Below are 22,927 nucleotides of genomic sequence, written 5' to 3'. Positions count from 1 at the left end.
CGCACACGCACACACACGCGCGCGCGCGTGCGCGATGCAAGAATTTTTAGGATTAATAGGTGAAAGGGACAAGTCCAAAATCACGGTTGGAGATTTTAACATCCTCCCTCAGCAAGCGAGAGAGAGAGACAACACACTCTGTTAAAAGAAATAGAGCAGGGATTGGCAAACTACCGCCTCCTGGCCAAATCCAGCCCGGGGCCTCTTTTATGTGAAAAGTTTGTTGTCCCCCGACATAGAACATACGATCAGTGGTATCACCTACCTTGACCGATGTCTTTAGAACACTAAACAGGAGATCTGAATTCCACACGTGTGTCCACTACACATTCTTTTCAAGTACAAGTATGTTCGCCAAGATAAAGCATTTTCTGAGCCACGGACCAATTCTCAACACATTTCAACGTCAAGGATTGAAATTTAACCCGGTACGTCTCTGACCAGCCTTGCCTTGTTCTTGATTCTAGAGGGAAAGCTTTCAACCTCTCACTGTTGCGTATGAGGTCAGCTGTGGGTTTTGTCATATGTGGGCTTTGTGGCATTGAGCTATACAACTTCTTTGCCCCCATTCGTGGAGGGTTTTTATCATGGAAATATGTTCTATTTTGTCAAATGCGTTTTCTGCACCTAGGGAGACGATCATATGGTTTTTATCTTTCATTCTAACGATGCGGTGCTTCGTTTATAGACGTGCATGTGTTGAAAGATCCTTGTTTTCCGGCTGCAGGTTCCTCCTGCCCGTGCCTGGAGATGAGAGCTGCCTGCCCCGTAGACAGTGACAAAGAACAGGGCAGACAGAGACAGTCCGACGCTCAGGCTGAGGCGCTCTTTGGTGACATTGCTCATTGAAACGCTTCCACCAGCCACAGGCCGCTCTAGACACTGGCCACCTTCTTGCTGTGACACCCGCCTCCAGGACAAGGCAGCTGTGCCTTTACTTTCCTCACTTGTCCTGAGGACCTATTCGGAGACGCTCAGGTACAGATTCATAACTATAGAGTCACGGCGTTCTCCACAGCTCAGTCTCTCTCTGCTGACAGTGCCAATTCTCCCTCAGGCAAGGCTCTGTTCCTCCTCTCTCCATTTTAGAGACTCACCTCGTGCACCGGGGCGTCGCCCATTCCCCTCCTCAGCCACTCGGGTGCCTTGTACGTGGCCCCACTGTTGTGCTAAATAAGAGAATCTTGGAGGGGAAGGCAAAGGGTGATGTACTTCATGTCCCCTCCCCGCCTCAGGGAGACCTCTTCCCCTTTTTGTTTTCCTCAAGGACCCTTGTCAGGACTTTAGGGAAGCAAGCAGCAGCGTAATAAACTGGAAAAACACTTTGGGGAAGGATGATACAAGTGAAGTGAGAGCCAACCACAAGGAGCTCTGAGAATTGTGGGTTCGGAACCTCAGGGAATGAGGCCTCTGATGACACGGGAGTATAGAATGGGCAGTGAGGCCGACCTAGCCAGCTGTCCCAGCGCTCTTCTCCACAGATCTGAATCAAGGCCGATAAGCCACAAAGCCCTACTCCGCAGGTATTATACATGACTACGTACATGCAAGTATAAAACTAAAACAAAAATTCTAACATGTTGACAGTAGTTAATGTCCTGAATAACAGGACATAATTTTTTTTCTCCCATCGCCTAACTTGTCTTCTTCAATTGCCTTCTAGTACTTGAGTATCTGAATGTCAGAATCTCTCCCCCTACCTGAGAACAAAGGCGAGAATAGGAGAAGGCGTAGTTGCTAAAAATAAACCCAGACATAGAATAGTAGCAGTTACCATTTAATCACCAAAAAAAAAAAAAAAAAAAAAAAATGTGGATCTGAAGCACCCAAGGGCCAGTATAGGCAAAAGATGCGGCCTCGGTAAGAAAACGGCAGCTGCTGCAGGGATCACTGTCATATGGGGGGGACACAGAGTTGGGTCCAGCCACCTTTTCACTGCTGCGGCTTTGTAAAAAAGGGGGGCATGATGATCTGCATGGTCCGTATCACTAGGGAAAGCTGGCCAAGACAGGAGGTGATGGACATTTGGAGCCGGCCAGGGTCATCGGCAGTCAAGCGGCTACAAGGTAGGAAAAAATAAGTCAAGTCAGAGGGCAGGTGGGGCACATTCCCCGCTCCGCCCCTTCACACAGCGACGATCCTAGAGCACCACACTCCTTCCTTCGACTCACTCCTTTCCTGTTTCCCTTGTCTCCATCACAGCTCCTCCGGAATTGACCTTGTCCCTGGTCACCTGCCACCACCCTCTCCCTGGACCGTTCTAGAACTAGCACAGTCAGGATGCTGCCGTTCACATTGAGCTCCTCCCGAACTGGCTCCTGGAGCTCCTCGTTTGGAGTCAGGAACCTGTGGGCAATCTCTGCATCCACGGCCGATGGGAAAGGTATAGTGAGGGTGCTGGTGGAGACTGGGTTAAGGCACCATCCACAGTACTAATTTTGCCTGTGCCTCAGGCCTCCTCTTCAGTGAGGCCTGCCTTCCCCACCCCAGGCTGACCCTCAGGCTGTCCACAACCTCCCACCCTATACAGCCAGGCCACCGTGGATAGCATTGTCCCTACCGCTTCAGTCCCATCAGGCGGTCCACCCCACTCCGCATCCTCTGTCGGCACAGGCCAAACCCTAGCCGATACCCTCCAGGTGCCCGGAGCTCCCTCCTGCTCCCCTTTCAACTCCACTTCCCCAGGTCTCCCCCCACACCCCACGCCGCCGCGCGCCAAACCACCTCCAGCCCATCCCCCTGCCGTCCAGCCCGCCGGGACTCCTTGAATAGGATACAACTGGAGCAGTCGGTTACCAGGACCTCTAGCGCCAGGTGCGGCATCTCCACCAGGACCTGGTGTGTAGGGTGCCCGCTCCATTTGGAGAGCGCCACCAGAGGCGGCACCTACCTCTCCCACAATGCTGGTTCTTTCCGGATTGCTCAGGCCTCCGGGGTTGCTGGGATGGCCAGGGTCACAGGCACCACCCGAACCACCAGGGACTCTGGGGCCACTGACACCACGAGGTCCACCTGGCACACACTGGCCACCACCTGCTGCGCTCACCACCACGCCCACGGCACCTGTGCCTTCGTCTGCTGCCCTCACGGGGCCTCCACCAGCCACCTGAGACCCAACTTTGAATCCTCCCACCCTCTCAAGGCATCACTGAAGGACAAAGCACTCTCTCACAATGCTTCACCCCTTTACTCCACAATGCAATTCCGGATGCCCGGAGCAACTGTCCACACGGACCACTGGTAATGCCTCCTGACCTGTGATTGGTTCCCACCAAGCAGTCCCTTCTGTAGCCAATCAGTTCTCACTTATGAAGCTCCACCCCTTAGAGTGCCACGACACCCTAGTGCGTCTGCCCAAATGGGCACCCGCGTGGATGCGTCTGCCTGAACCAGCCGTGCCACGAGCCTTCGACGGCCCGCCAGCTGCGTTATCCGGGAAGCCTCTGCCTGACACTACTCCCCACACGGTGGTGCGGCTCATGGTCCCCAGTGTCCATGCCCAAACAGACTGCCATTGCCCAACTCTTAAAGCCTCTGAGCACGTGACTGAGCTGTGTAGAACTCCGTGACTCTATATTTACGAATCTGTACCTGAGCGTCTCCGAATAGGTCCTCAGGACAAGTGAGGAAAGTAAAGGCACAGCTGCCTTGTCCTGGAGGCGGGTGTCACAGCAAGAAGGTGGCCAGTGTCTAGAGCGGCCTGTGGCTGGTGGAAGCGTTTCAATGAGCAATGTCACCAAAGAGCGCCTCAGCCTGAGCGTCGGACTGACTCTGTCTGCCCTGTTCTTTGTCACTGTCTACGGGGCAGGCAGCTCTCATCTCCAGGCACGGGCAGGAGGAACCTGCAGCCGGAAAACAAGGATCTTTCAACACATGCACGTCTATAAACCCCGCCCTCGGCCGCCTCTCCAGCAGCTGCTGCCTCTCCAGCAGCTGCTCCCTCACCAATCGTCGCCACGCGCTGTGACGTGTGACCCCACTGCACCCACGTAAACCAGTCCTACCTCAGCTCCACCCCCTCCCCACACCCCTAGCCCCTCCCCAGACCTCGTGGGAGGCCGCCAGACACCACGGCCTGTGGTCCAGAGGGCCCTGTCTCTTCCTTGGGCTCAGTGTCCCCAGCACGTGGGGCTCCACGACCTCGCAGCAGGACCTCCAGTCCTCGTGGAGGGAGATGGGCCACAGCCCAGACGGACACGGCCCCGCACCCCGTCCCCTTCCCCTTCCCCGGTACAGGTGGACACACCAAAGCGGCCTTTGGAGGGGGCGACTGAGCACAGGTGCGGATCAGATCGGCGGTCTGGGAAGGTCACGAAGGGGCTCCCGCCGGGGGGCAAGCCTGCCAGTAGGAGGCAAGGAGGGAAGGGATGGCGACTGGAGCTAAAGTAGTTAGTGGCCGTGGAGAACAGGGATGCGGTCGCATAGGAAAAACCACGATGCAAAAGGGAAATCACTAAAATCCCAACTTAGGAAGCTACTGTGTATGTGCACGGAAATCCGGCAACGGTAGCCTGAAGTGTAAATACCTCGTATCTCTGTGTGGTGGCATTGAGGGTGGTCCCCACTTCTTTTTTGTGTATTTCTCCCCCAAAAGGTTCAGAATGACTTTACATGACCTTCAGCGTTTTCAGTTCTTTGACGTCCTTGTGTGCGTGATCTCTACGCCCCACGTGGTGCCGGCACTCACGACCCAGTGAGTGCTTCCACAAGTCAGGCTTGAGAGAGTAGATGATGCCATCCAGGGCGCCGGGCAGCAGCACTCCCCGCACCAACAGCACGACGAGGACCACGCAGGGGAAGGTAGCCGTGAAGTACACGATCTGGGGCGGGCGGGGGGCGGGGGGACCTGCTCAGAAGGGGCCCTGCGGCCCCGCCTCCCCACTTAGGGGCCCCCAGCCTCAGCAGGGGGGCAGGCGGGCCACACTCCCCCCACTGTGGTACGGTCCGCTCCGAGGTCAAGCGGGAGGCCAGCCTGCAGCCCCCCCTTCTACTCCTCAGAGCCTGGGCTCCTCCCGAAGGAAGCGGGGTGCTCAGCTGGCCATCGGCCGCCCCTGCAATGACAGGTCAGCTGTAGAGGGAGGGCGGAGGCAGGACCTTCCCCGGGTAGGGAGCAGGACATCGGCCTGGAGGCAGGTCCCATGCCTCCCGTGCCTCTGACTGCAGGTGGTTCTCTGCACAGGGGCAGGGTCCTGGGCAGGCCGGAGTGGACTGGGCCGGCCGGAGACAGAGGCGACAGCGAGGTGACCGCGAAGACCTCTGCCTCCCTCCCACCCTCAGCAGAGCAGGACAGGTAGGCAAGGGACGGCCACGGACTGGGTCCCCCCGGGCTGGCCGCAAAGCAGAGAGTGAGGAAGTAGTGAGTGAGGAAGAGAGGGAGACTGGGGCGGGGGTGCCCGACACAGGCAAGTTCAGCTGGCTGTCGCCTGGGCCTGTCCCCTCAGGACGGAAGGCGGCTGGGCTGGAGTTTGGAGGGTGGGGAGGACTGACTACGCAGGCATGTGTGGGAAATCCAGTGGCCCGGATTCAAGTTCCTGCCCCCTCCTCAGGCCCTGGCCTGGTCACCTCGGGTGGCGGGGTGCCCCCCCCCAGTGGAGACGCCTCTTCTCCCCACCGGCCATGCTGCCCCCACCCCTGCCATCATCACCCACCCCGACCCGCCCGCCTCCAGCTGTACCTTTCCTGTTGACTTGACCCCCTTGCAGACACAGAAGTAGGCCAGCACCCAGCAGGCCGGCAGACACAGGGTCACCTCCCAGTTGAGGGCCCCTGGCACGTCCAACCCCCCCACCCCCCCACCCCCGGAGAGCCGCAAGACTTTGTTCCTGGGGGAGGGACAGCCCGTCAAGGCTGCCGCAGCAGAGGGCAAAGCGACGGGGGAGCTGTCGCCGGGGCGGTGCTCCCCCGTGCCGCTGTCCTCGGGGCCAGCTGGGACCCCTGGGCCCCCGGGCCCCCGGCCCAAGCCCGCAGCCATTGCGGTGTGGGAGGCGGGAGCCCGGGAGCCCCAGGCCGGAGGCCGGTCGCACCCTCGGCGGTGTACCCTCCCCCAGGCTGGCAGGCACTAGGGGACTGACGGTGCCCGGGACCGAGAAGTGGTGAGGGAGCGAGGCCCGTCCATTCCAGCTCCCCTAGGGGCCGCGCGGGGCATGTTCCCTGAGGACAGGCAGGGCCTGGGAGTGGCCCCTGCTCGGCATCCCGCTTCGGCCCCCCCCCCCCCCGCCCCGGGGGACGGGTCCCGGCACACGCAGACCCGAGCCGTACGGGGAGCCCACAGACAGGGACAGGCACGGTGCTGCCCAGAAGCGCCTGAGCGCGGCCCACGCCTCGACGCCCGGGACCCGGGCGGGCGGCGGTCAGTTGGCTGCTCGCACGTGCGCCCGGCTGGCGCCTGTGCAGACACACGCTTGGGGGGAGGGGCGGGCCGGGCCGGAAACAGTCAGGTGCCAGTGGCCTCACCGGAATGCTCTCGGGGACGCAGGAGCCCGACAGTGACGTCACGCGTCGAGGGGCGCAGCTTCCGGAACCAGCCTCCATCTCCTCGGGGTCAGCGTCGACCGGATCCGGGCTCTGGGCCAACACAGCGAGGCCGGCTCGGTGGGAACCAGCTCCGCGGGGTCTGTCTGCGCAGGCGCCCTGGCCATCCCCGACAGCCTTGCGCGCCGAGGGGCCGGGCTTCGCGAGGCCCGCCGGGGGTCTCGGCGGTCCGCCGACAGTGGGCGCAGCGTAGCGGTGGGCTCTGAGGAGGCCGGTGCGGCGGCCATGAGGGCCCCGGACGACGGCGCGGAGGAAGTGGCGGTCACGCAGGCCCCTGACGAGGACGGCGCGGACGGCGCGGACGGCGCGGCGGTCACGCGGGCTCCCGAGGGTGGCGCGGAGGACGCGGGGGCAGGCCCACAGGCCTCCGACGGAGGCACGGACGGCCACGACCCCCGGCTTAGCCCCCGAGGTCCCGGTTGCCAGGGCAACTGCAGCCGCCACGACGGCGAGGGTGGCCCTGGCAGCAAGGGAGCAGTGGTCGAGGGGGCCTGCGCCCCTCCCCTGGCCGAACGGGCCCCGAGGGCCCTGGCCCCCGGTGGAGACGCAGCGCCGGCGGCGGTGACCTCCTCAAGACTGCTGGAGTTGTATCCTTTCCGTGGAGCCTGTCTGGGCAGGGGCCGTGGCGGGGTGGCTGGGGAGCGGGGCGGCAGCCCGGGGACGGGACGGACGGGGGCGGGGGCGGGGGTGGGCAGCCTGGCGGGACAGGGACAGCCGGTGCCCGCGGGCCCCCAGGGTGGGGGAAGCGGCTCAGGGTGGGCAGAGGTGGCGGGAGGGAGCGCGAGTGTCCCGGGGGTAGAAGCGGGCCTCTGAGTGGTCAGGAGGCTTCAGGCCATGGGAACTCCGGGAGCCCGTTGTGCCTTAACCGGGTGCCTCCCAGCAGGCTCACTGTGTCTTTCCGGTCGCCCCTGGAGGCAGAGATGGCCCGCAGGTCCCTGACTACACACGTCCAACGCCACCGAGGGTTGGCTCGGAAGGAGCTCTGCGTGAGGGGCAGCGCCCTGGCCGTGTGCGTCCTCCAAGAGTATGCGCGGGACGGGTGGGCGGTGGCGGCGGGTGCCGTGGTCGCATCTCTGCCTTCCGGTGCCGTCGTGGAGGCCCCGACACACGCGTTAGGTGGAAGGCGGGGGGTGGGGGGCTGTGTGGGGGAAGGGGCTGGTGCCCTGCACCTCCACAGCAGCTCTCCCCTTTAACCGGATTTCCCTCTTCCCTCACTTTTAGGAGATGGACTGCTGAAGACCCCATCTTCTTCCGAGTTTCCGTCAACTCCTTCCTGGACCGGCTTCCCCTGGTGATAGGAAACATTCGCGCCTTGGGGTCCCGGCCTCCGCGACGCCTAGGCCCGGGAAAGGGGGCCGAGGCCTAACCTGGTAGCCCTCACGGGGCAAGGCACAGGGCGTTGACACTTGGCGTCCTCGCCACTTTATTATCGGGGGTCTAACGTTCTGCAGGTCCGGGCCTCGGTGGCTCTTGGCCCACTTCAGTTCCTTCCCTGCGCCTGGAGGGACGGGCGCTTACAGTGTTTGTTACTGCACAACATGAAACTGAGCGACTCTTTTGTGTCCGAGTTTCTTCTCACTTCCTGCGCCTCCACATTTTCTTACCTTTGTTCTGGTGTTGCAAGGGAGGTTCTGGGAGTCGTAGTCCAGCAGCCCAAGCTTATCGAGGACGACTCAGGGAGAGGAAAATCAGGTCCTGTATTCGGCGGTAAAGACTGCTGACGTTTTGGAATACGTTCCTAGTTGTATTTACCCATTAAATGGATAACAGCGTATAATGTATGCATTTTCCAGTTTAGCGTTAACTTTTCTCCGGATCCTTTTTTGTTTTGTTTTGTTTTGTTTTGTTTTTGTTTTTCCCCGTTGAACGTACTAGCTTTCCCACTCCCTAAGAACTCTTCAAACACTGTTATCCAGGAGACACACAAATGTATTATTACATAATGTTGAGCAGTCGGGTCGTTCTCAGCTTTGCCCCTGTTATGGGTCGTGTGAGTCAATGGGATTCTTGAACAGAAGTCTTTGCGCGAACAGTTACTTCCTTCAGATCGTTTCCAAGAGGTAGAATTCCCGCGTTCTATAGCTCCTCGGCACACAAGTGCTCTCCAGAAAAGGCGCCCCGCCGCCACAAGTCTGGTCTCCCCGCACCACCAACCAGTAGGGTGGCTTCCTACCGAAGTAGAAGACTCCTTTTGTACCAGGGAAATAAGCACGGAAACACTAGAGGAGGAGTTTTGGGGCTTACTGGCCTTGTTTCCCACGAGCAAGGGAGTGGTGCCGCAAGTGGCTATGGGTTTGGGGGCGGGGTGGGGGGTGGTTAGCTCCCTCTGAATAGCTTGTGTCTTGGAACCTCGCTAACCAGGAGTGCTAGCCTCACGAGGGTTCCCTCGGAGTTTCTACATGCATGGTCGTGATCTCTGTAAGCAAACACGGTTTTGGTTCCTTCCTTTCCGGCCTTTCCGGGGCTACAGGGGCGGGGGGAAGGAACAGGCTGACACTGGACAGATGGGAAGCAAGAGCAGGAAGGCACGTCGCAGAGAACCAAATCCTGGATCCAGCCATGCCTGAAGACAGAACTACCCACCCCCGCCCCCGCCCCCGCCCCCGCCACGATCGTTCAGTTACACACATCCAGAAACTCTCCCTTTGCTTAAGCCAACATGAATCCTTTTTTCCTTCTTTCCTTCTTTCCTTCTTTCTTTCTTTCTTTCTCTTTTTCTTTGAATGCTTTTATTTAGTTTTGAGAGCAAGACAGAGACAGCGTGAGCGGGGAAGGGGCAGAGAGACAGAGAGGGAGACACAGAATCTGAGGCAGACTGCAGGCTCTGAGCTGTCAGCACAGAGCTCGACGCAGGGCTCAAACCCACGAACTGTGAGATCGTGACCTGAGCCGAAGTCAGACCCTCAACCGACTGAGCCACCCAGGCACCCCCGTCGTGAATACTTTCTATTGCTTTTCTTTTTGTCTTTCTTCACTTGCAATAGAAAAGTCTTGTCCTTTATTGAATTGAGGAACCGTAGGTTTTCTTGTCACTTCACCTGAGAACGTGGCTCTCCTTTCTTTTAACAGAGAAACTGGGCTCTTTAAGTTCACAAAGGCATTGGCTCCTAGCTGGTAGGCCTTCAAGCCGTATGGTGGTAGAGTCTTCTGTGGGTAAGAGTCCAGAGAGGGAGGGGAGGGGCTGCAAGGCGCAGCTGGAGGAAAGGGACAAAGAGAAGGGGCACTGGGACCCACCCTTTCCGGATAGGGCTCCCAAGACTGGCCCGGAATTGTGGGGCCAGATCGTCAAGAGACCGGAACTTAGTGTGAGCCTCCCTCCCTCTCCCAGCAAAGCCCAGAGTTAGGCCACCGCCCTGGCCCCACACACGGACCGCTGAAGGTGCCGGGCGGCCTTAACACGTCCGTCAGGTCACAAAACAAGTCGATTCCAACGCGTCCCCGGGCTCCCCTCCCAGAGACTAAGCCAGAGCCCTGCCCCGCGGCCCGCCGAGTCAGATGTGATCCGGCCCGCATCTTCCACGGCCTCCTTCCCTCCCCTCTCCACCTTGTTCACTCGGATCCAGCCACACTGGCCTCCTCCCTTCTCTGAAACACACCAGGCCCAGGCCTGCCTCGGGACCCTTGCACTGCCTCTTGCCTGCCTGGAGCTCTCTTCCCCCGGGGTTCCATCTGGCCCACTCAGATAGCATTCCTGGCCGCTCTCCTTAAGGTTGCGTCCCACGCTCTCCCCACCTGCATTACTTTCACAGGTGTCGGGGGGTAAGAAGCAGGTGGGCCCGTCAGCATGGAGGTGCACCTGCGGCAGTAAAGCGTCGTGGGGCACGAAGGAGTTTGGGTGCCGTCGATGACCCTAGGGAGTCTTGAACGGAGCGGGACGGGATGCAACTTACGTCTTGTCAGGTCCCCAGTGCCTGCTGCGCTGGGAAGGGGACCAGGGCAGGCAGGACAGAAGTGGGGAGACTGGCACGCAGGCGAGAGACCCCCAGGCTGCGGCCAGTGGAGGTGGGGAGAAGGGAACGGGTTCCGACTGGATCTTGACGGGAGAGCCACCGGGGTTTGCTGACACGGATCGGACGTGGCCCTGGACCTCCTCAGATGCGCGGGACCCCTGCAACGGGTCACCCTTCCTCCCATAAAGGGAGCCCAGCTCCTCCAGAGTCCAACAGCCTCCCCACCTGCTTCCCTGCTCGCCGACCGCCCACCTGCCACACACTGCCACCGTTTTCCCGACGTTTAATTCAGAAACAAGGTTCCAGGAACAACGACAAAGAAGCTCATGCCAAAACAGAGGGGACAGCTGGGTTTCCGGGACCACGCGCCGGGGCCAGATTCCTCGGCGGGGGAAGAGGGAACAGAGGGGTAAGGCACTGCCGCCTCGGCCACTCGGGGCGGGCGCAGGACAGGGCAGCGGGGGTGAGGGGTCCGGGCCGAGCGGGCACCACGCCGAGGAAGCTGGGCGCTCGGGCCTGGAGAAGGAGACTTCCAGAGCCCCCTGGCCCACGTGGGGCCCTGGCACGAACCCGCTCATAGCTCCCCAGGTGCTGGGGACAGGGCGCCCGAGAAAGGTACGGTCCGACCCCCGAGAAGTCCGGAGGGGATGCCGGGACCCAGCCGCGGGGAGACCCCTGGGCGCAGCCACGGTCTGGGGATGGCTTCGCCGCATCACCCTGGGCGCCCCCCTCCTCGCCATCAAGTGCTGCTGGTGTCGGGGGCCCCTGCTCGGACCCGGCGGGACCGGCCACGGCCAGGGGCAGGTGGCAGAGGCGAGGCCGAGGCTGACCGTGCCACCAAGGAGCCAGGACGACCCAAGGACAGAAGGGGCGTGAGGTTGTCCACATCCCAGAGAAGGGGCACGTGGTGACAGACGGACACGGTGAGGTGCAGATAAATTAAATCAATAGGTGGTTGGGGGTATAAACAGGAAGACGGGGCAGGGGCTGGCACGACCCGGGGGCACGAGGGTAGGAGGGCGGGGATATTGCTGCTGCCAGGGTCAGGACCCTTGGTCCTGTCACCACCGCCCCCACGCAGGGCCCAAAGAAAGGCACTAATGAAGGGGGCCCGGGTGTGCGCAGGGCACGAGAGACCGGTGACCACCCCATCCCCGCCCCCGTGCCACCCGATCCAGGGCTCGGCCCCGAGGTCACCTCAGGCCTGGGACGCCCCCTCCTCACCGGTTCCGCCACCCTTAGCTGTTGCCGCACACGAGGCTGATGGTCTGTTCCAGGTTTTGCCGCAACTTAGGCTTCCGACAGGAGGCGTCTCGGTCCGGAGCGGTGAGGACCTGGGGGAGGAGGGCTCCCCCGGAGCCGGGCTGGCGAGGAGGGGCCGCTCCCTCCCTTGCCAAGCCGTCCTCCCCTGCCTGAGCTCTTCTGTCCCTCCTGCGTCCACGCACCCCGCTCTCTGCGGGTCCCCGGCACGTGGGAAGGGCTGCAGCCCCCCACCTCTGCACACGCTGCGACTTGGCCACCCCGAAGCCACCGCCTTCTCTGCTCGGCGGCCACAGTGCGGCCCTTCCCGGGAGTGGGCTGGACCCGCTGTCCCCAAACGCCCCGTCCCCTCCTGGCCCACACCCCACACCCCATCTCCCCATCCCCTCCTGAACCCCAACCCCGCACCTCATCTCCCCGACCCCTACTGACCCGGAATCTGCACCCAACCTCCAGGTCCCCTCCTGACCCCCACCCCGCACCCAATTCCCCATCCTCTCCTGATCCGGAATCCGGACCCAACCTCCAGGTCCCCTCCTGACCCCACCCCGCACCCAATGTCGCCATCCCCTCCGGACCCCCATCTGCACCCCGCACCCGATCACCTTGTCCCATCCTGACCCCCACCCGCCACCCCAATTTCCCGGCCCCTCCTGGCCCACCCTGCACCCAACCTCCAAGTCCCCTCCTGACTCCCACCCCGCACCCCAAATCCCCATCCACTCCCGATCCGGAATCTGCACCCAGCCTCCAGGTCCCACCTGACCCCCACTCTGCACCCAACCTCCCATCCCCTCCTGACCCTCACCCCATGCCCGACCTCCCTGTCCCGTCCTGACCCCTACTCCTCACCTGACCTCCTCATCCACTCTTGACCCCCAACCCTACCGAGCACCCGATCTCCCTGACTCCTCCTGACCCCCACCCCCCACCCAACTTCCTGGTCCCCTCCCGACTCCCACCCCGCACCTGACATTCCTGTGTCCTCCTGACACACGCCCCCACCCCGCACCCGACTTCCTTATCCCCTCCAGACCTCCAGCCCGCACCCCTTGCCAAATCTTCCCGTCTCCTCCTGACCCCCACCCTGCACCCCGTACCCCATCTCCTCATCGCCTCCTGACTCCACCTCGCACCTGGTCTCCCCGTCCCCTCTGGAACCACACCTCACATCCCATCTCCCTGTCCCCTCCCGACTCCCACCCTGCACCTGACTTCCTCGACCCCTCCTGACCCGCACCCCACACCGACCCTGTCTTTGCAGGTCTTCAGGATCTCGCTGTCAAACACAGTGAGCATTCTAGGGCCTCATCGCCCTTGACCATCAGCAGCACCCCGGGGAGAGGATCGCTCTCTCCTCCCTCCTGACCACCTCCTTCCTGCCCCCAGTGTGTGTGTGTGGGTGTGTGTGTGTGGGTGGGTGGGTGGGTGGGTGGGTAGGTGTGTGTGCGGGCGCGCACGTCTCACTCCTGTTCCAGGAGGCCACCCTGCAGTCTTAGGGTCCCTCCCTCCCCTCCTCAGTCTCTGCCGCCGGCTCCCTCTCTGCTCTGCCACCTCGGAGTGTCCCAGGACCCCAGGGCTCGGTGCGTGGGCCACTTGTCCCCCTATACCGGCTCTCGGCTGCCCGTGGCGAGCTCGTGCAGGCTCGGGGCTCTCTGGGCCGTGTCCTGGGCCCCAGATTTGTATCTTCATCGCAGACATTTGCCCACACCGCAGACTCCTGTATCCAGCTGCCAAGTAGACACCTCTATTCAGATTTGCGTAAGATAACTCAAATTTAACACGCAAAAAATGATGTCCACTCTTGCAGTCTTGTTATGTTTAACCATAACAATAATAGTACTGAGTGAAATAGCCTAAGGGAAGCTACAGAAACCTGTAAAGAAGCCTTAAATATGCATTGGTCCACTGTGGTTAATAAATACTTGTGTTTTTTTTTTAACTTGTTGAGAATATCAAAGTTTTGTTATAATTGGAAAATACCTTTCCTTGCCATTTCTTCATTTTATCTTTGCTCCTGGTCTTTTGGTATAGAGTGGCTTAAAACTTTTTTGTTTACGTGATCCATTGTTTCAGTATAGTTTGCGGTTTGCATTTCCTATGAAAGGCCTTCCTCAGTATAAAATTACAAAAATATTCACTGAGAACATCTTCTAGTACTTTAAAACTTTAACATCCTGGGAGGTAATTTTCGTGAGAAAGAACATTGGTATGTAAGTTTGTTTTCTTTCCAAAAGGTTTTAGTCAAGGTGTCCCAAACCACTTAGCGAATAATCTGTATTTCTCCCTTGAGGTGAAATGTCATCTTCAGCAAATTCTAAACCCCCCTTCAGTTTAATCTTGCACTTTTGTTGTTCCAGCTAATTTAGGTTGGGTGGGACAGGATGGCCTGTCTAGGGCAATGATCTGAAGGACATGGTCTGGAACATTGGGAGTGAAGGGAGGAAAGAGAGAGGAGGGGAGAGGAAAAGGAGGAGGAGGAGGAGGAGGGGGAGAGTGAGTAGAAGAGAAGGGAGGGAGGAAGAGAGGAAAAAGGACAGAGGAGACATAGAGAAACTCTCCCAAGCAGAGGAAATTGGTTTCTTCTGGAATGCCAGGAGGCAAGCTCACAGAAGTGTCAGTCAGCCGGGTGACATTTCAGAGGGATTTGTGGTTCTCCAAGTCTTCCCAACAATGTCAGATATCCTCGCGACCGCTGCGAGGAAGCCACTCTTTGGTGCTCTTGCATTAAGGACAGAGGCGCGGGGAGGTTGGAGACCCAGCTACCATTGCAATGGCAATGTGACAACAACTCTCAGGACCTTTTCTGAGGTGGGTTTTCTTGACGTCTCCACACTTTGGCTGCCTGCGCTAAGGGACCCCACCAGCAAGGTCAGAGAGAGGCCGGAAGGTTCCTTCTGGGTCTGGACGCAATCATGTCAAGATTGGAGTAGTGGTTCCCAGGCTCTGGGTTACCCGAGACCATCAGACGTGACCGTGTACCACGTGGTCACCTTTAAAAATGGCTTCCCGGCAGCGTGTACCCAAACTCTACCTAGAGTTTGCCTTCGGAGAACACATGGTCCAGGTTGCGCACTGGTGACAGTTGGGTTCTCTGCTTCCCTGTCCTGCGATGTGAATGGGAGTCTGTTGGCCTCCCCCAGCTTCACCCAGTAAGTCATTGCGAATCACCCAAATCACCCCGCATTTCCTGAGGCTGTTGCTTGAAACCCACCGACCGTTCTCATCTGTATGAGTTGGAGTACTTTGGTTCTAAGAGACAAAACGCAGCTCTAAGTGGGAAGGGAAGTGCTCATTGGTGAGACGCCCACGTATACACAGAGGGTCCTGCTGGAGTGTGCAGCACACCACTGATCAGCACAAGTGTGTGAGCAAACCATGTGAAGCCAGAGAAAGAACCATCTTAAAGGAGGAAAGGTAATTGTGCCGACCCCGCAAGCAGGACAGAGACTGGTGGCTAACCCCACTGGCAGGGAGGACAGACCTCATAATTCTGGAGGCCTTGGGCAGGGCACTCAGAAGGGTCTTGCCTCAGTAGTGTAGCGGGAAAAACGAATCCTCCGCTGAGCTGTTCTGGTCCCACGCAGCAAATCTTCAAAAGCCAAGACTCAAAAGGATCAATCTTTCCCCACTCACTTAACAGCATCCCTGAGCAAAGCTCATGACCATGTTTAGGAATACAAAGACATCCAAGGACACCTGGGTGGCTCAGTTGGTTGAGCGTCTGACTCTCGATTTTGGCTCAGGTCATGGCTCCAGGGTCGTGGGTTCGAGCCCGGAGTCGGGTTCTGTGCTGAGCGTGGAGCCTGCTCAAGATTCTCTCTCTCACCCTCTGCCCCTCTCCCCCGCTCGCTCTGTCTCCAAAATAAAAAGAGAAAATTCTAACCTTTAAAACAGGAATACAAAGACATCCAGAACCCAAGGAAAAATCACACTGTCTGGCATCCAGCCCAACATTACCAGGCATGCAGAGAAGCAGGAGGATCCAACCCGTGATGAGAAGACAAATCAAGCAATAACAGGCATCCAGATTGGCAAGAAAGAAGAAAAACCGCCCTCATTCTCAGACATGATTACGTATATAGAAAATCTAGTGGCGTCTACAAAAGAGCTATCAGACTAATCAGGGACCTTAGCAAGTTTTCAGGATTCAGCATATTTTAGAGAGAGCTACTTTAAGAACATGTACACATTAAAAATAAGAGGCTTAGGGGCACCTGGCTGGCTCAGTCCATAGAACATGTGACTTTTGATCTCGGGGTCATGAGTTAGAGCCCCACATTGGGCATAGAGCTTATTAAAAAAGAATAAAGTAAAAGGCTTCATTCTCCCTGTTGAAAATATGGGAAGAGATGGTCCCCTCCCCTTCCTTAAAGCATTTACTTTACACGCCTTGTAAGTTCTTTCTTTGTTTCTTTGAAAATAGGTAGTATTTTTTAAAGGGTAGAGGCGCCCGGGTGGCTCAGTGCTCGAGTATCCGACTTCAGCTCAGGTCATGATCTCATGGCTCATGACTTTGAGCCCTGCATCGGGCTCTGTGCTGTCAGCACAAAGCACGCTTCAGATCCTCTGTCTCCCTTTCTCTCTGCCCCTCCCCCACTCCTTCTCTGAATGAATGAATGAATAAATAAATAAATAAATAAATAAATAAATAAATTTAAGGAAAAAAAGGCTAAAAGAGCCCCTTGCCATCTTTATAACCCAGGAATGTGTTCTTCAAGGACCTGGGAAACATCTCTTTGGAATGTAAACATCAAGCAAGATTGTGTCCCGATCTTCAGTTTCTGTGGGAGGGTAGAAGCCTAACTTCAGTAGGCACCTTGCCCCAAGTTGCAAAACTGGCTCCTGTCATAAAGGTATGAAAAAGCTTATTTTTTCCTTGGATAAAGCCGATCAATTGTATTAGTCTGCTCAAGCTGCTATAGCAAAGTACCTCACACTGGGTGGCTTACACAACAGAAGTTTATTTTCTCACAGTTCTGGATGCTAGAAGTCCATGATCAAGGTGCCAGCAAATTCAGCTTCTGGTGAGAATTTGCTTCCTTGCTTGTAGAGGTCCACCTTCTCCTCTGTCCTCACACGGCCTCTCCTCAGTGCAGGTGAGGAGAGAGCGGGGGGAGTAGGGGCGGGGAGGGAGGGAGAGGAAGAGGGGGGTGCTCTCTGGTGTCTCTCTTATAAGGACACCAGTCTTATTGGACCAGAGCCCCATTCTTATGACCTCATTTAAACTTGCTTCCTCAAAGGTCCCATCTCCGAATACAGCCACACCGGGGTTTAGGGCTTCAGCATATTAATGTGGGGGAGGGAACACAAACGCGCCGTCTGAAACAGCCACGACCTAATACACACGGCCACCCCAGTTCCCAGGGAAATTCAGGATGAACTATGTGCGGGGCCTGGTGGCGTCACGTCCTCTTACTTGAGGTCTACTTGTGGTGGATGTTGAGAACACGTGATGAGCTCTACCCGCTTACCTATACAAAAGGGTGAAAGCTCCCTGTCTTTGGAATCTCTTAGCAGATTGCCTGTGATGCGCATCACATTCTGGTGCAATGCCTACTCAATGAGAAAACTGTTTTGCTTCCACAATTGTGGAGACTTTTTCTGGGTTGGCAGATGATTTGGTTCTTTTTTTTTTTTTTTTTTTTTTTTTTTTTTTTTGTCAGCTAGGAAAAATGCCTGAGAAGAGCCCTCTTCATAGTCGAGGGAAGAGGGCAGGGGGAAGAGGGAAACAGGTACCCCCATTGTGCCCTCCGTTTCAAAGAGGGCCAAATGAAGATTTCAAGGTACAAAAGGACCTGGGAGTATAGAGAAGCCACTGCAAAGCCAGGATTGGGATTCTTATCAACCTTATGTTCTCCTCAATTCTTTCTAATTTTTTAAAAATGTTTATTTATTTTTGAGAGAGAGAGACAGAGAGACAGAGAGACAGAGCGTGAGCAGGGGAGGGGCAGAGAGGCAGAGGGAGACATAGAATCTGAAGCAGGCTCCAGCCTCTGAGCTGTCAGCACAGAGCCCGACAAGGCGCTGGAACTCACTAACTGTGAGATCGTGACCTGAGCCAAAGTCAGCCGCTTAACAGACTGAGTCACCCAGGCGCCCCATGTTCTCCCCAATTCTTACCTGCTTTGCCTGCGTTTGCCCATTTCTGCGTTTTTCATTAGTCGCATGGATGTTCCCTGGAGCCGGAAGAAGGAAAAACACTCTCCCAGTCTCCTGGTGGCTCCACTCAACCGTGCTGAGGTTGGAGGGATAGGGTGGCTAAGACAGTAGGTGCTTGAATCAAACAGACCCGGCCTCTGTCGGCCTCCATTCTTCGCCTAGAACCGGTGTAGAGACGACAGTACCCAGCTCACCAGGCTGTCCTGAGAATTACACATGACGATGTGGGTCGGGAGCATAGCGTAGCGCCTGCACACAGAAGATTTTGATTTCATTCTATTTTCCCAGGGTGGTCACCACAATCACAGCAGGCACTAGTGGCAGAATTCTGGCTACCAGAGTGGTTCGCCTAATTGGCAAGTGAGGAATTTCCACCTCAGTGTTGGAGCACGTGGAAGCGTCATGAAGAGTGAAAACTACGCTCTCTCGAGTCATGTCGAATGGCGTGACTATCCCCTGCCTGCTGTGGCCCACATCGACAACGTCCGCCAGCCAGAAGGCCTCGAAAGAGAAGAGGCCTTCCTGCAGCATCCTCTCCACTGATGAAAAAGCTGAATCGTGCCACATTCAGTTCAACGAGAGCTTGGCTGAAACGAACAGGAGCACAAACAAGCAGAAGACGGTTGTAGGCACCACCATGTTCTCCATCAGCCGCTGCTCTCGTTCTGATCTGGGAGAAGCACTGCGTGTACGGCCCCATCCCGCAACCTCTGAAGAGGAGTGGGGTGGCCAAGCAGACCGAGAGGATGCTCGACTTGGAAGGCCAGCCCGATCCAGGGCTTCTCAGTCAAGCGGGACTACGACAAAAACGAGTGGAAGAAACAGTAGCCCGCCACTCGGCCATCTGAGCCTCGCCTTGTCCTGCAACCTCCACGCGGCTCGGTGTACTTGCTGGGAACTGTTGTGTCGCAGCACCGATGCTAACAGGTGAGCAGTTTACGTGACAAAAAATATTTCCCCCAAACTATGCTACACTGCCTCTCTCTCTGCCTCACTCACCCCGACCGACCAATTGTCCCAGCACTTGTCTTCTCTGATTTGAAACAAGGCCAGGAAAGCACAACGTTCTTATTCTAGTGTTTCTAAGTTCTTTGCTCATGCAAATTGAGGGGTTTTTTTAATATGTGAAATTTATTGTCTAATTGGTTTCCATGCAACACCCAGTGCTCATCCCAAAAGATGCCCTCTTCAATACCCATCACCCACCCTCCCCTCCCTCCCACCCCCATCAACCCTCAGTTTGTTCTCAGTTTTGAAGAGTCTCTTATGCTTTGGCTCCCTCCCACCCTAACCTCTTTTTTTTTTTTCCTTCCCCTCCCCCATGGGTTTCTCTTAAGTTTCTCGGGATCCACATAAGAGTGAAAACATACGGTATCTGTCTTTCTCTGTATGGCTTATTTCACTTAGCATCACACTCTCCAGTTCCATCCACGTTGCTACAAAGGGCCATATTTCATTCTTTCTCATTGCCACGTAGTACTCCATTGTGTATACAAACCACAATTTCTTTACCCATTCATCAGTTGATGGACATTTAGGCTCTTTTCATAACTTGGCTATTGTTGAGAGTGCTGCTATAAACATTGGGGTCCAAGGGCCCCTATGCATCAGTATTCCCGTATCCCTTGGGTAAATTCCCAGCAGTGCTACTGCTGGGTCATAGGGTAGGTCTACTTTTAATTTTCTGAGGAACCTCCACACTGTTTTCCAGTGTGGCTGCACCCAAACTGAGTTTCTCCTTGTGGCAGAAAACAGATCCAGCCACGACAGGGATGCGGGGAAACCACCATTCTGCTGGTGCCAGAATTCTGGCACATTTTCTGGAGAGCCACTCTGTATGATAGATCTGCCTCTTGGAATCCATCTTAAGAAAACAGCCATTCACGCAGAGACTTATATGTGCAAGAATCCCACCAAAACATTATGTGTAATAGGAAAAAAATTGCGAGAAACTGAAGTGTTGAACAAATGCATCATAATACATCTTGTACGTATCCATGCAGTAAGATATTTTTGAAGAAGTTTTAGACAGAGGGAAAGCCCAAAAATGTTTCCGGAAAAAAAAAAAACAAAAAAAAACTGATGCTAAACTTGAAGAAGCTTACTCCTTGCTATGACTGTTATACATTTAACGTATTCCTACAACCCTAAAGCCACGAGAGTATTCTGAAATCCTGACGGTAGTCAATGTTGAATGACAGGACCCAAGCAATCTTAATTTCCTTTCATTTCGTCAATTGTATTCGATTGCCTTGTACTAGAGTACTAGAACCAGAACCTCCCCTCCAACCTGAGGACACATGGGAGAAAATCTGGGTGCTGAAAAGAAACTCAGATACGGAACATTAACTCAGTTTTATTATCTGTATTCTTTAAGCAGCAATCAAAACAAGTGGGCACAGAGCACCCACGGGCCAGTACAGGCAAATAACTAAGCCCCAGAAATAAAGTGGCAACTACTGCAAAGGTCATGCCCCTGGGGAAGGGCACATGGCCTTCCACTGGATACTGTCATGGACTCAGCCCCCTTTTCCAGGCCGAGGCCTAGAAAAAATCGCGGGCACCAAGTGCTGCATGGTCTGCACCACCATGGAAAGCTGGTTGAGCAAGGAGGCGGTGGAAATCTGCAGGAGGACAGGGTCTTCAGCAGTCAGTCGGCTAAAAGTAAGGGGAAAAGGAAATCACTTTAGATTTGAGAACTCCTGGCCCTCCTCACTCCAATCTCCCCCCTCAAGGTTACCCCTCCGTGTCTCCCTTAGAGCAACCCCTGAGGCGGCCACAGACCCGGGGCCCCATGTGCCTCCTGAGACCAAGCCCTTGGTGTCTGCACATCTCCAACCGAAGTGGCCGTCGGGCAGAGGTTACCTCAGCTCCCCACTGCCTCCCGCCAGCCCCTTCTAGAACTTACATAAACAAGTCACTGCCAATCACCGTGAGCTCCGTGTGGACCGCTTCGTGGTAGCATTCGGCACTCGAGGTCAGGTACTGGTAGGTCAGCTCCGCATCCGCGTAACACAGGAAAGGCACCGTGAGGGCACTGGTGGACATTCGGTTAAGGCATATCTGGGTGGACCTCATGGAGGAGGCTTCCTTGCCCATCGGAGGCCCGCCTTCCCCCGGACCGCCCTTAGGGCCACCCAAGACCACCTCGGCCGCCCCTTCGGGAAACGTGCATCGCGGCACCCCCAGCTGCTTCCTCCAGCCTCCCTCGGCCCCCCCACCCCCACCCCCACTTCCCTTCTGTGCCCCCGCAAGTCCCCGACACCTCTCCCGCCCATCCACCGGGGCCGCCACCTGCCTCCCCTCCCGGCCATTCCCCACTGCCCCCCGACCTCGGGAGCTCCTTGGAAAGGATACAATTCCAACACTTGCTTTTCTGAGGCTTCCCCGGAGGCCGAGGCCGAAGCCTCTTCCCCCTGCCTTGGGGCGGGCCATGCCCCCTCGACCTGGGGAGCTTCCCCAGCCACGGTGCCCGACGTCGCGGTGCCGTCCCGGCCTCCGGGATTTCCGGGGCCACTGGACGAGCCAGCACTACCCGTCGCACCACCGGCGCCGTCGTCCAGGATCTGCGCGCCGTCCGCGCCGTCCGCGCCGTCCGCGCCGTCCGCGCCGTCCGCACCGTCGCCCGGGGCCTGCATGGCCCCCACACCCGCCCGCTCAGAGGCCGCCGCTAAACCGCGCGCCCCGCCGACCGCTGAGGCGCTGGGACTGCTTCACGAAGCTCCGCCCCTCCGTGCGCAAGGCTGCTGGGGATACCCAGGGCGCCTGCGCAGACAGACCTCTGGTGAGGTTTCTGGCATGTGATTGGTTCCCGCCAAGCTGGCCCGACTGCCCACGGGCCGCCAGGGAGACCCCGTCGGCGGCGCGGGAGAGCCAGGGCTCCCTGACGAAGCCCCGCCCCTAGGACGCGACGCAACTCAGTCTCTCGCGCGCGCCTGGGCAAACAGGCCCCGCCTATTCTGGACGGAGGGTTAGAGTAGGAGCGTGGGGTTGGCGGAAGGTGGAGTGACGCCAAACAAAGGGGGACAGAAAAAGGGGCAAATGTGGCGCGGGTAATGCGGTCAGGACGTGGCTGCCTTAGCTTTGTGGGGACACTGGCCACCATGGTCAGGACTTGGAGAAGTGTGCACTGAGGGAAAGAATCTGCCGGTATCCCTGTGGTCCCTCGGTGCGTCTAAATTGCCCCATCGATACATGGCGGGTGGAGGGTGGCAAGCTGAGGGAAGTTGGATCGTTTTACAAAGTGTCTGCCAATCTCAAACTTTCCCGTTTCTAAGAATAACGGCATTCCTCGGTTGCAAGAGCTATTGATATGTTCTGGATAGAAGTCCCTTATCAAACATGATTTTAAAATACATTCGCCCATTTTATGGGTTGTCTTCTCACTTTCTTGATTGGTACTGTTTGCAGAACAAAACTTTTCAATGTTGACATAGTCGGTTATAGGTGGTTTCTTTGTCACTTATGCTTTTGGCCCCCATTCTATACAGAGAAAGGCAGATACTCTGTGCAGTACACAGTCCCACTGGGCAGTCACCTGTGTCAAAGAGTGGTGACTATATGCATGCTGAGGTCACGCTCCTAAAAGCAGCTCATTCACTGGGTTCGATGGCTAATTCTATGTATCAGCTTGCCTGGGCATAGGGTACCCTGACAGAACGTTATTTCTGGGTGTGTCTGCAAGGGTACTTCCGGATGGGATGAGCGTTTGAATCTGTGGACTCAGTAAAGTAGACCCCCAATGTTGAGCAGGCATCGTCCAATCCACTGAGAGCCTGAATGAAACAAAGAGTGGAGGAATGAAGGAGGAATTTGGTCTCTTCCCCAGGCCTTTCCTCTGCCTCACTGTTGAGCTGTGACATCACGTCTCACCTTGTCCTGCCCCCTGGGACTGGCATTTACACTGCTACCAGCTCCCTTGGTTCTCAGACCTTCAGACTCAGGCTGAATTACACCATCAGCTTTGCCGGGTCTCCCGCTCAGCTTGCAGGCAGCAGGTCATGGGACCACTCAGCTTCCATTCT

At 56.9% G+C, this 22,927-nt stretch overlaps 3 protein-coding genes and 1 pseudogene across 10 annotated transcripts; 2 read left to right on the top strand and 2 right to left on the bottom strand.

Annotated features, from left to right (window-relative positions):
* Positions 1 to 1,799: 1,799 nt before the first annotated feature.
* Positions 1,800 to 6,539, bottom strand: LOC102964310 (EKC/KEOPS complex subunit LAGE3-like). Of its 6 annotated transcripts, none has more exons than XR_006213469.1 (5): positions 6,454 to 6,539; positions 4,527 to 4,820; positions 3,592 to 3,842; positions 2,172 to 2,359; positions 1,800 to 2,059 (listed from the first exon to the last, which is right to left on the bottom strand). XR_006213469.1 is itself a non-coding variant. In XM_042974724.1 (4 exons), exons 1-3 carry the CDS (start codon positions 6,529 to 6,531, stop codon positions 3,816 to 3,818), a joined length of 309 nt encoding a protein of 102 aa, XP_042830658.1. In that variant the 5' UTR covers positions 6,532 to 6,533; the 3' UTR covers positions 1,800 to 2,059; positions 3,592 to 3,815. The 6 variants fall into 6 exon arrangements, 3 of the variants coding, with proteins under 3 accessions (XP_042830658.1, XP_042830657.1, XP_007096701.1); XR_006213468.1 differs by lacking the exon at positions 6,454 to 6,539 and adding an exon at positions 5,675 to 5,727 and having other exon boundaries at positions 4,247 to 4,820; XM_042974724.1 differs by lacking the exon at positions 2,172 to 2,359 and having other exon boundaries at positions 4,617 to 4,820; positions 6,454 to 6,533.
* On the top strand, positions 6,513 to 8,084 carry LOC122235406 (EKC/KEOPS complex subunit LAGE3-like). Of its 3 annotated transcripts, none has more exons than XM_042974718.1 (3): positions 6,513 to 7,118; positions 7,412 to 7,555; positions 7,753 to 8,084. In XM_042974718.1, exons 1-3 carry the CDS (start codon positions 6,757 to 6,759, stop codon positions 7,895 to 7,897), a joined length of 651 nt encoding a protein of 216 aa, XP_042830652.1. In that variant the 5' UTR covers positions 6,513 to 6,756; the 3' UTR covers positions 7,898 to 8,084. The 3 variants fall into 3 exon arrangements, with proteins under 3 accessions (XP_042830652.1, XP_042830654.1, XP_042830653.1); XM_042974720.1 differs by having other exon boundaries at positions 6,519 to 7,118; positions 7,412 to 7,540; XM_042974719.1 differs by having other exon boundaries at positions 6,637 to 7,118; positions 7,415 to 7,555.
* A 3,044-nt stretch (positions 8,085 to 11,128) lies between these two features.
* On the top strand, positions 11,129 to 18,731 carry LOC122235307 (annotated as a pseudogene).
* A 1,512-nt stretch (positions 18,732 to 20,243) lies between these two features.
* LOC122235370 (cancer/testis antigen 1-like) lies at positions 20,244 to 21,656 on the bottom strand. Its single transcript, XM_042974483.1, has 3 exons — positions 21,261 to 21,656; positions 20,812 to 20,940; positions 20,244 to 20,561 (listed from the first exon to the last, which is right to left on the bottom strand). Exons 1-3 carry the CDS (start codon positions 21,539 to 21,541, stop codon positions 20,423 to 20,425), a joined length of 549 nt encoding a protein of 182 aa, XP_042830417.1. The 5' UTR covers positions 21,542 to 21,656; the 3' UTR covers positions 20,244 to 20,422.
* Positions 21,657 to 22,927: the final 1,271 nt, after the last annotated feature.

Source organism: Panthera tigris, chromosome X, assembly GCF_018350195.1.
Source record: "Panthera tigris isolate Pti1 chromosome X, P.tigris_Pti1_mat1.1, whole genome shotgun sequence".
NCBI lineage: Eukaryota > Metazoa > Chordata > Mammalia > Carnivora > Felidae > Panthera > Panthera tigris.
This window is presented reverse-complemented; position numbering and strand designations above follow the sequence as displayed.

What these genes read in the sequence shown, in the direction of transcription:
- LOC102964310 (XM_007096639.2), bottom strand. Translation starts at nt 2,860, where the DNA reads ATGGAGCGGGCACCCTACACACCAGGTCCTGGTGGAGATGCCGCACCT. An exon ending in GGTAACCGACTGCTCCAGTT is followed by an intron (nt 2,398 to 2,777) that starts GTATCCTATTCA and finishes AGTCTCCACCAG; the next exon opens with CACCCTCACTATACCTTTCC. An exon ending in AACGGCAGCATCCTGACTGT is followed by an intron (nt 2,060 to 2,271) that starts GCTAGTTCTAGA and finishes CCTACCTTGTAG; the next exon opens with CCGCTTGACTGCCGATGACC.
- LOC122235406 (XM_042974718.1), top strand. Translation starts at nt 6,757, where the DNA reads ATGAGGGCCCCGGACGACGGCGCGGAGGAAGTGGCGGTCACGCAGGCC. An exon ending in TCCTCAAGACTGCTGGAGTT is followed by an intron (nt 7,119 to 7,411) that starts GTATCCTTTCCG and finishes GGTGCCTCCCAG; the next exon opens with CAGGCTCACTGTGTCTTTCC. An exon ending in GCCGTGTGCGTCCTCCAAGA is followed by an intron (nt 7,556 to 7,752) that starts GTATGCGCGGGA and finishes CCTCACTTTTAG; the next exon opens with GAGATGGACTGCTGAAGACC.
- LOC122235370 (XM_042974483.1), bottom strand. Translation starts at nt 21,541, where the DNA reads ATGCAGGCCCCGGGCGACGGTGCGGACGGCGCGGACGGCGCGGACGGC. An exon ending in GAAAAGCAAGTGTTGGAATT is followed by an intron (nt 20,941 to 21,260) that starts GTATCCTTTCCA and finishes AATGTCCACCAG; the next exon opens with TGCCCTCACGGTGCCTTTCC. An exon ending in ATTGGCAGTGACTTGTTTAT is followed by an intron (nt 20,562 to 20,811) that starts GTAAGTTCTAGA and finishes CCTTACTTTTAG; the next exon opens with CCGACTGACTGCTGAAGACC.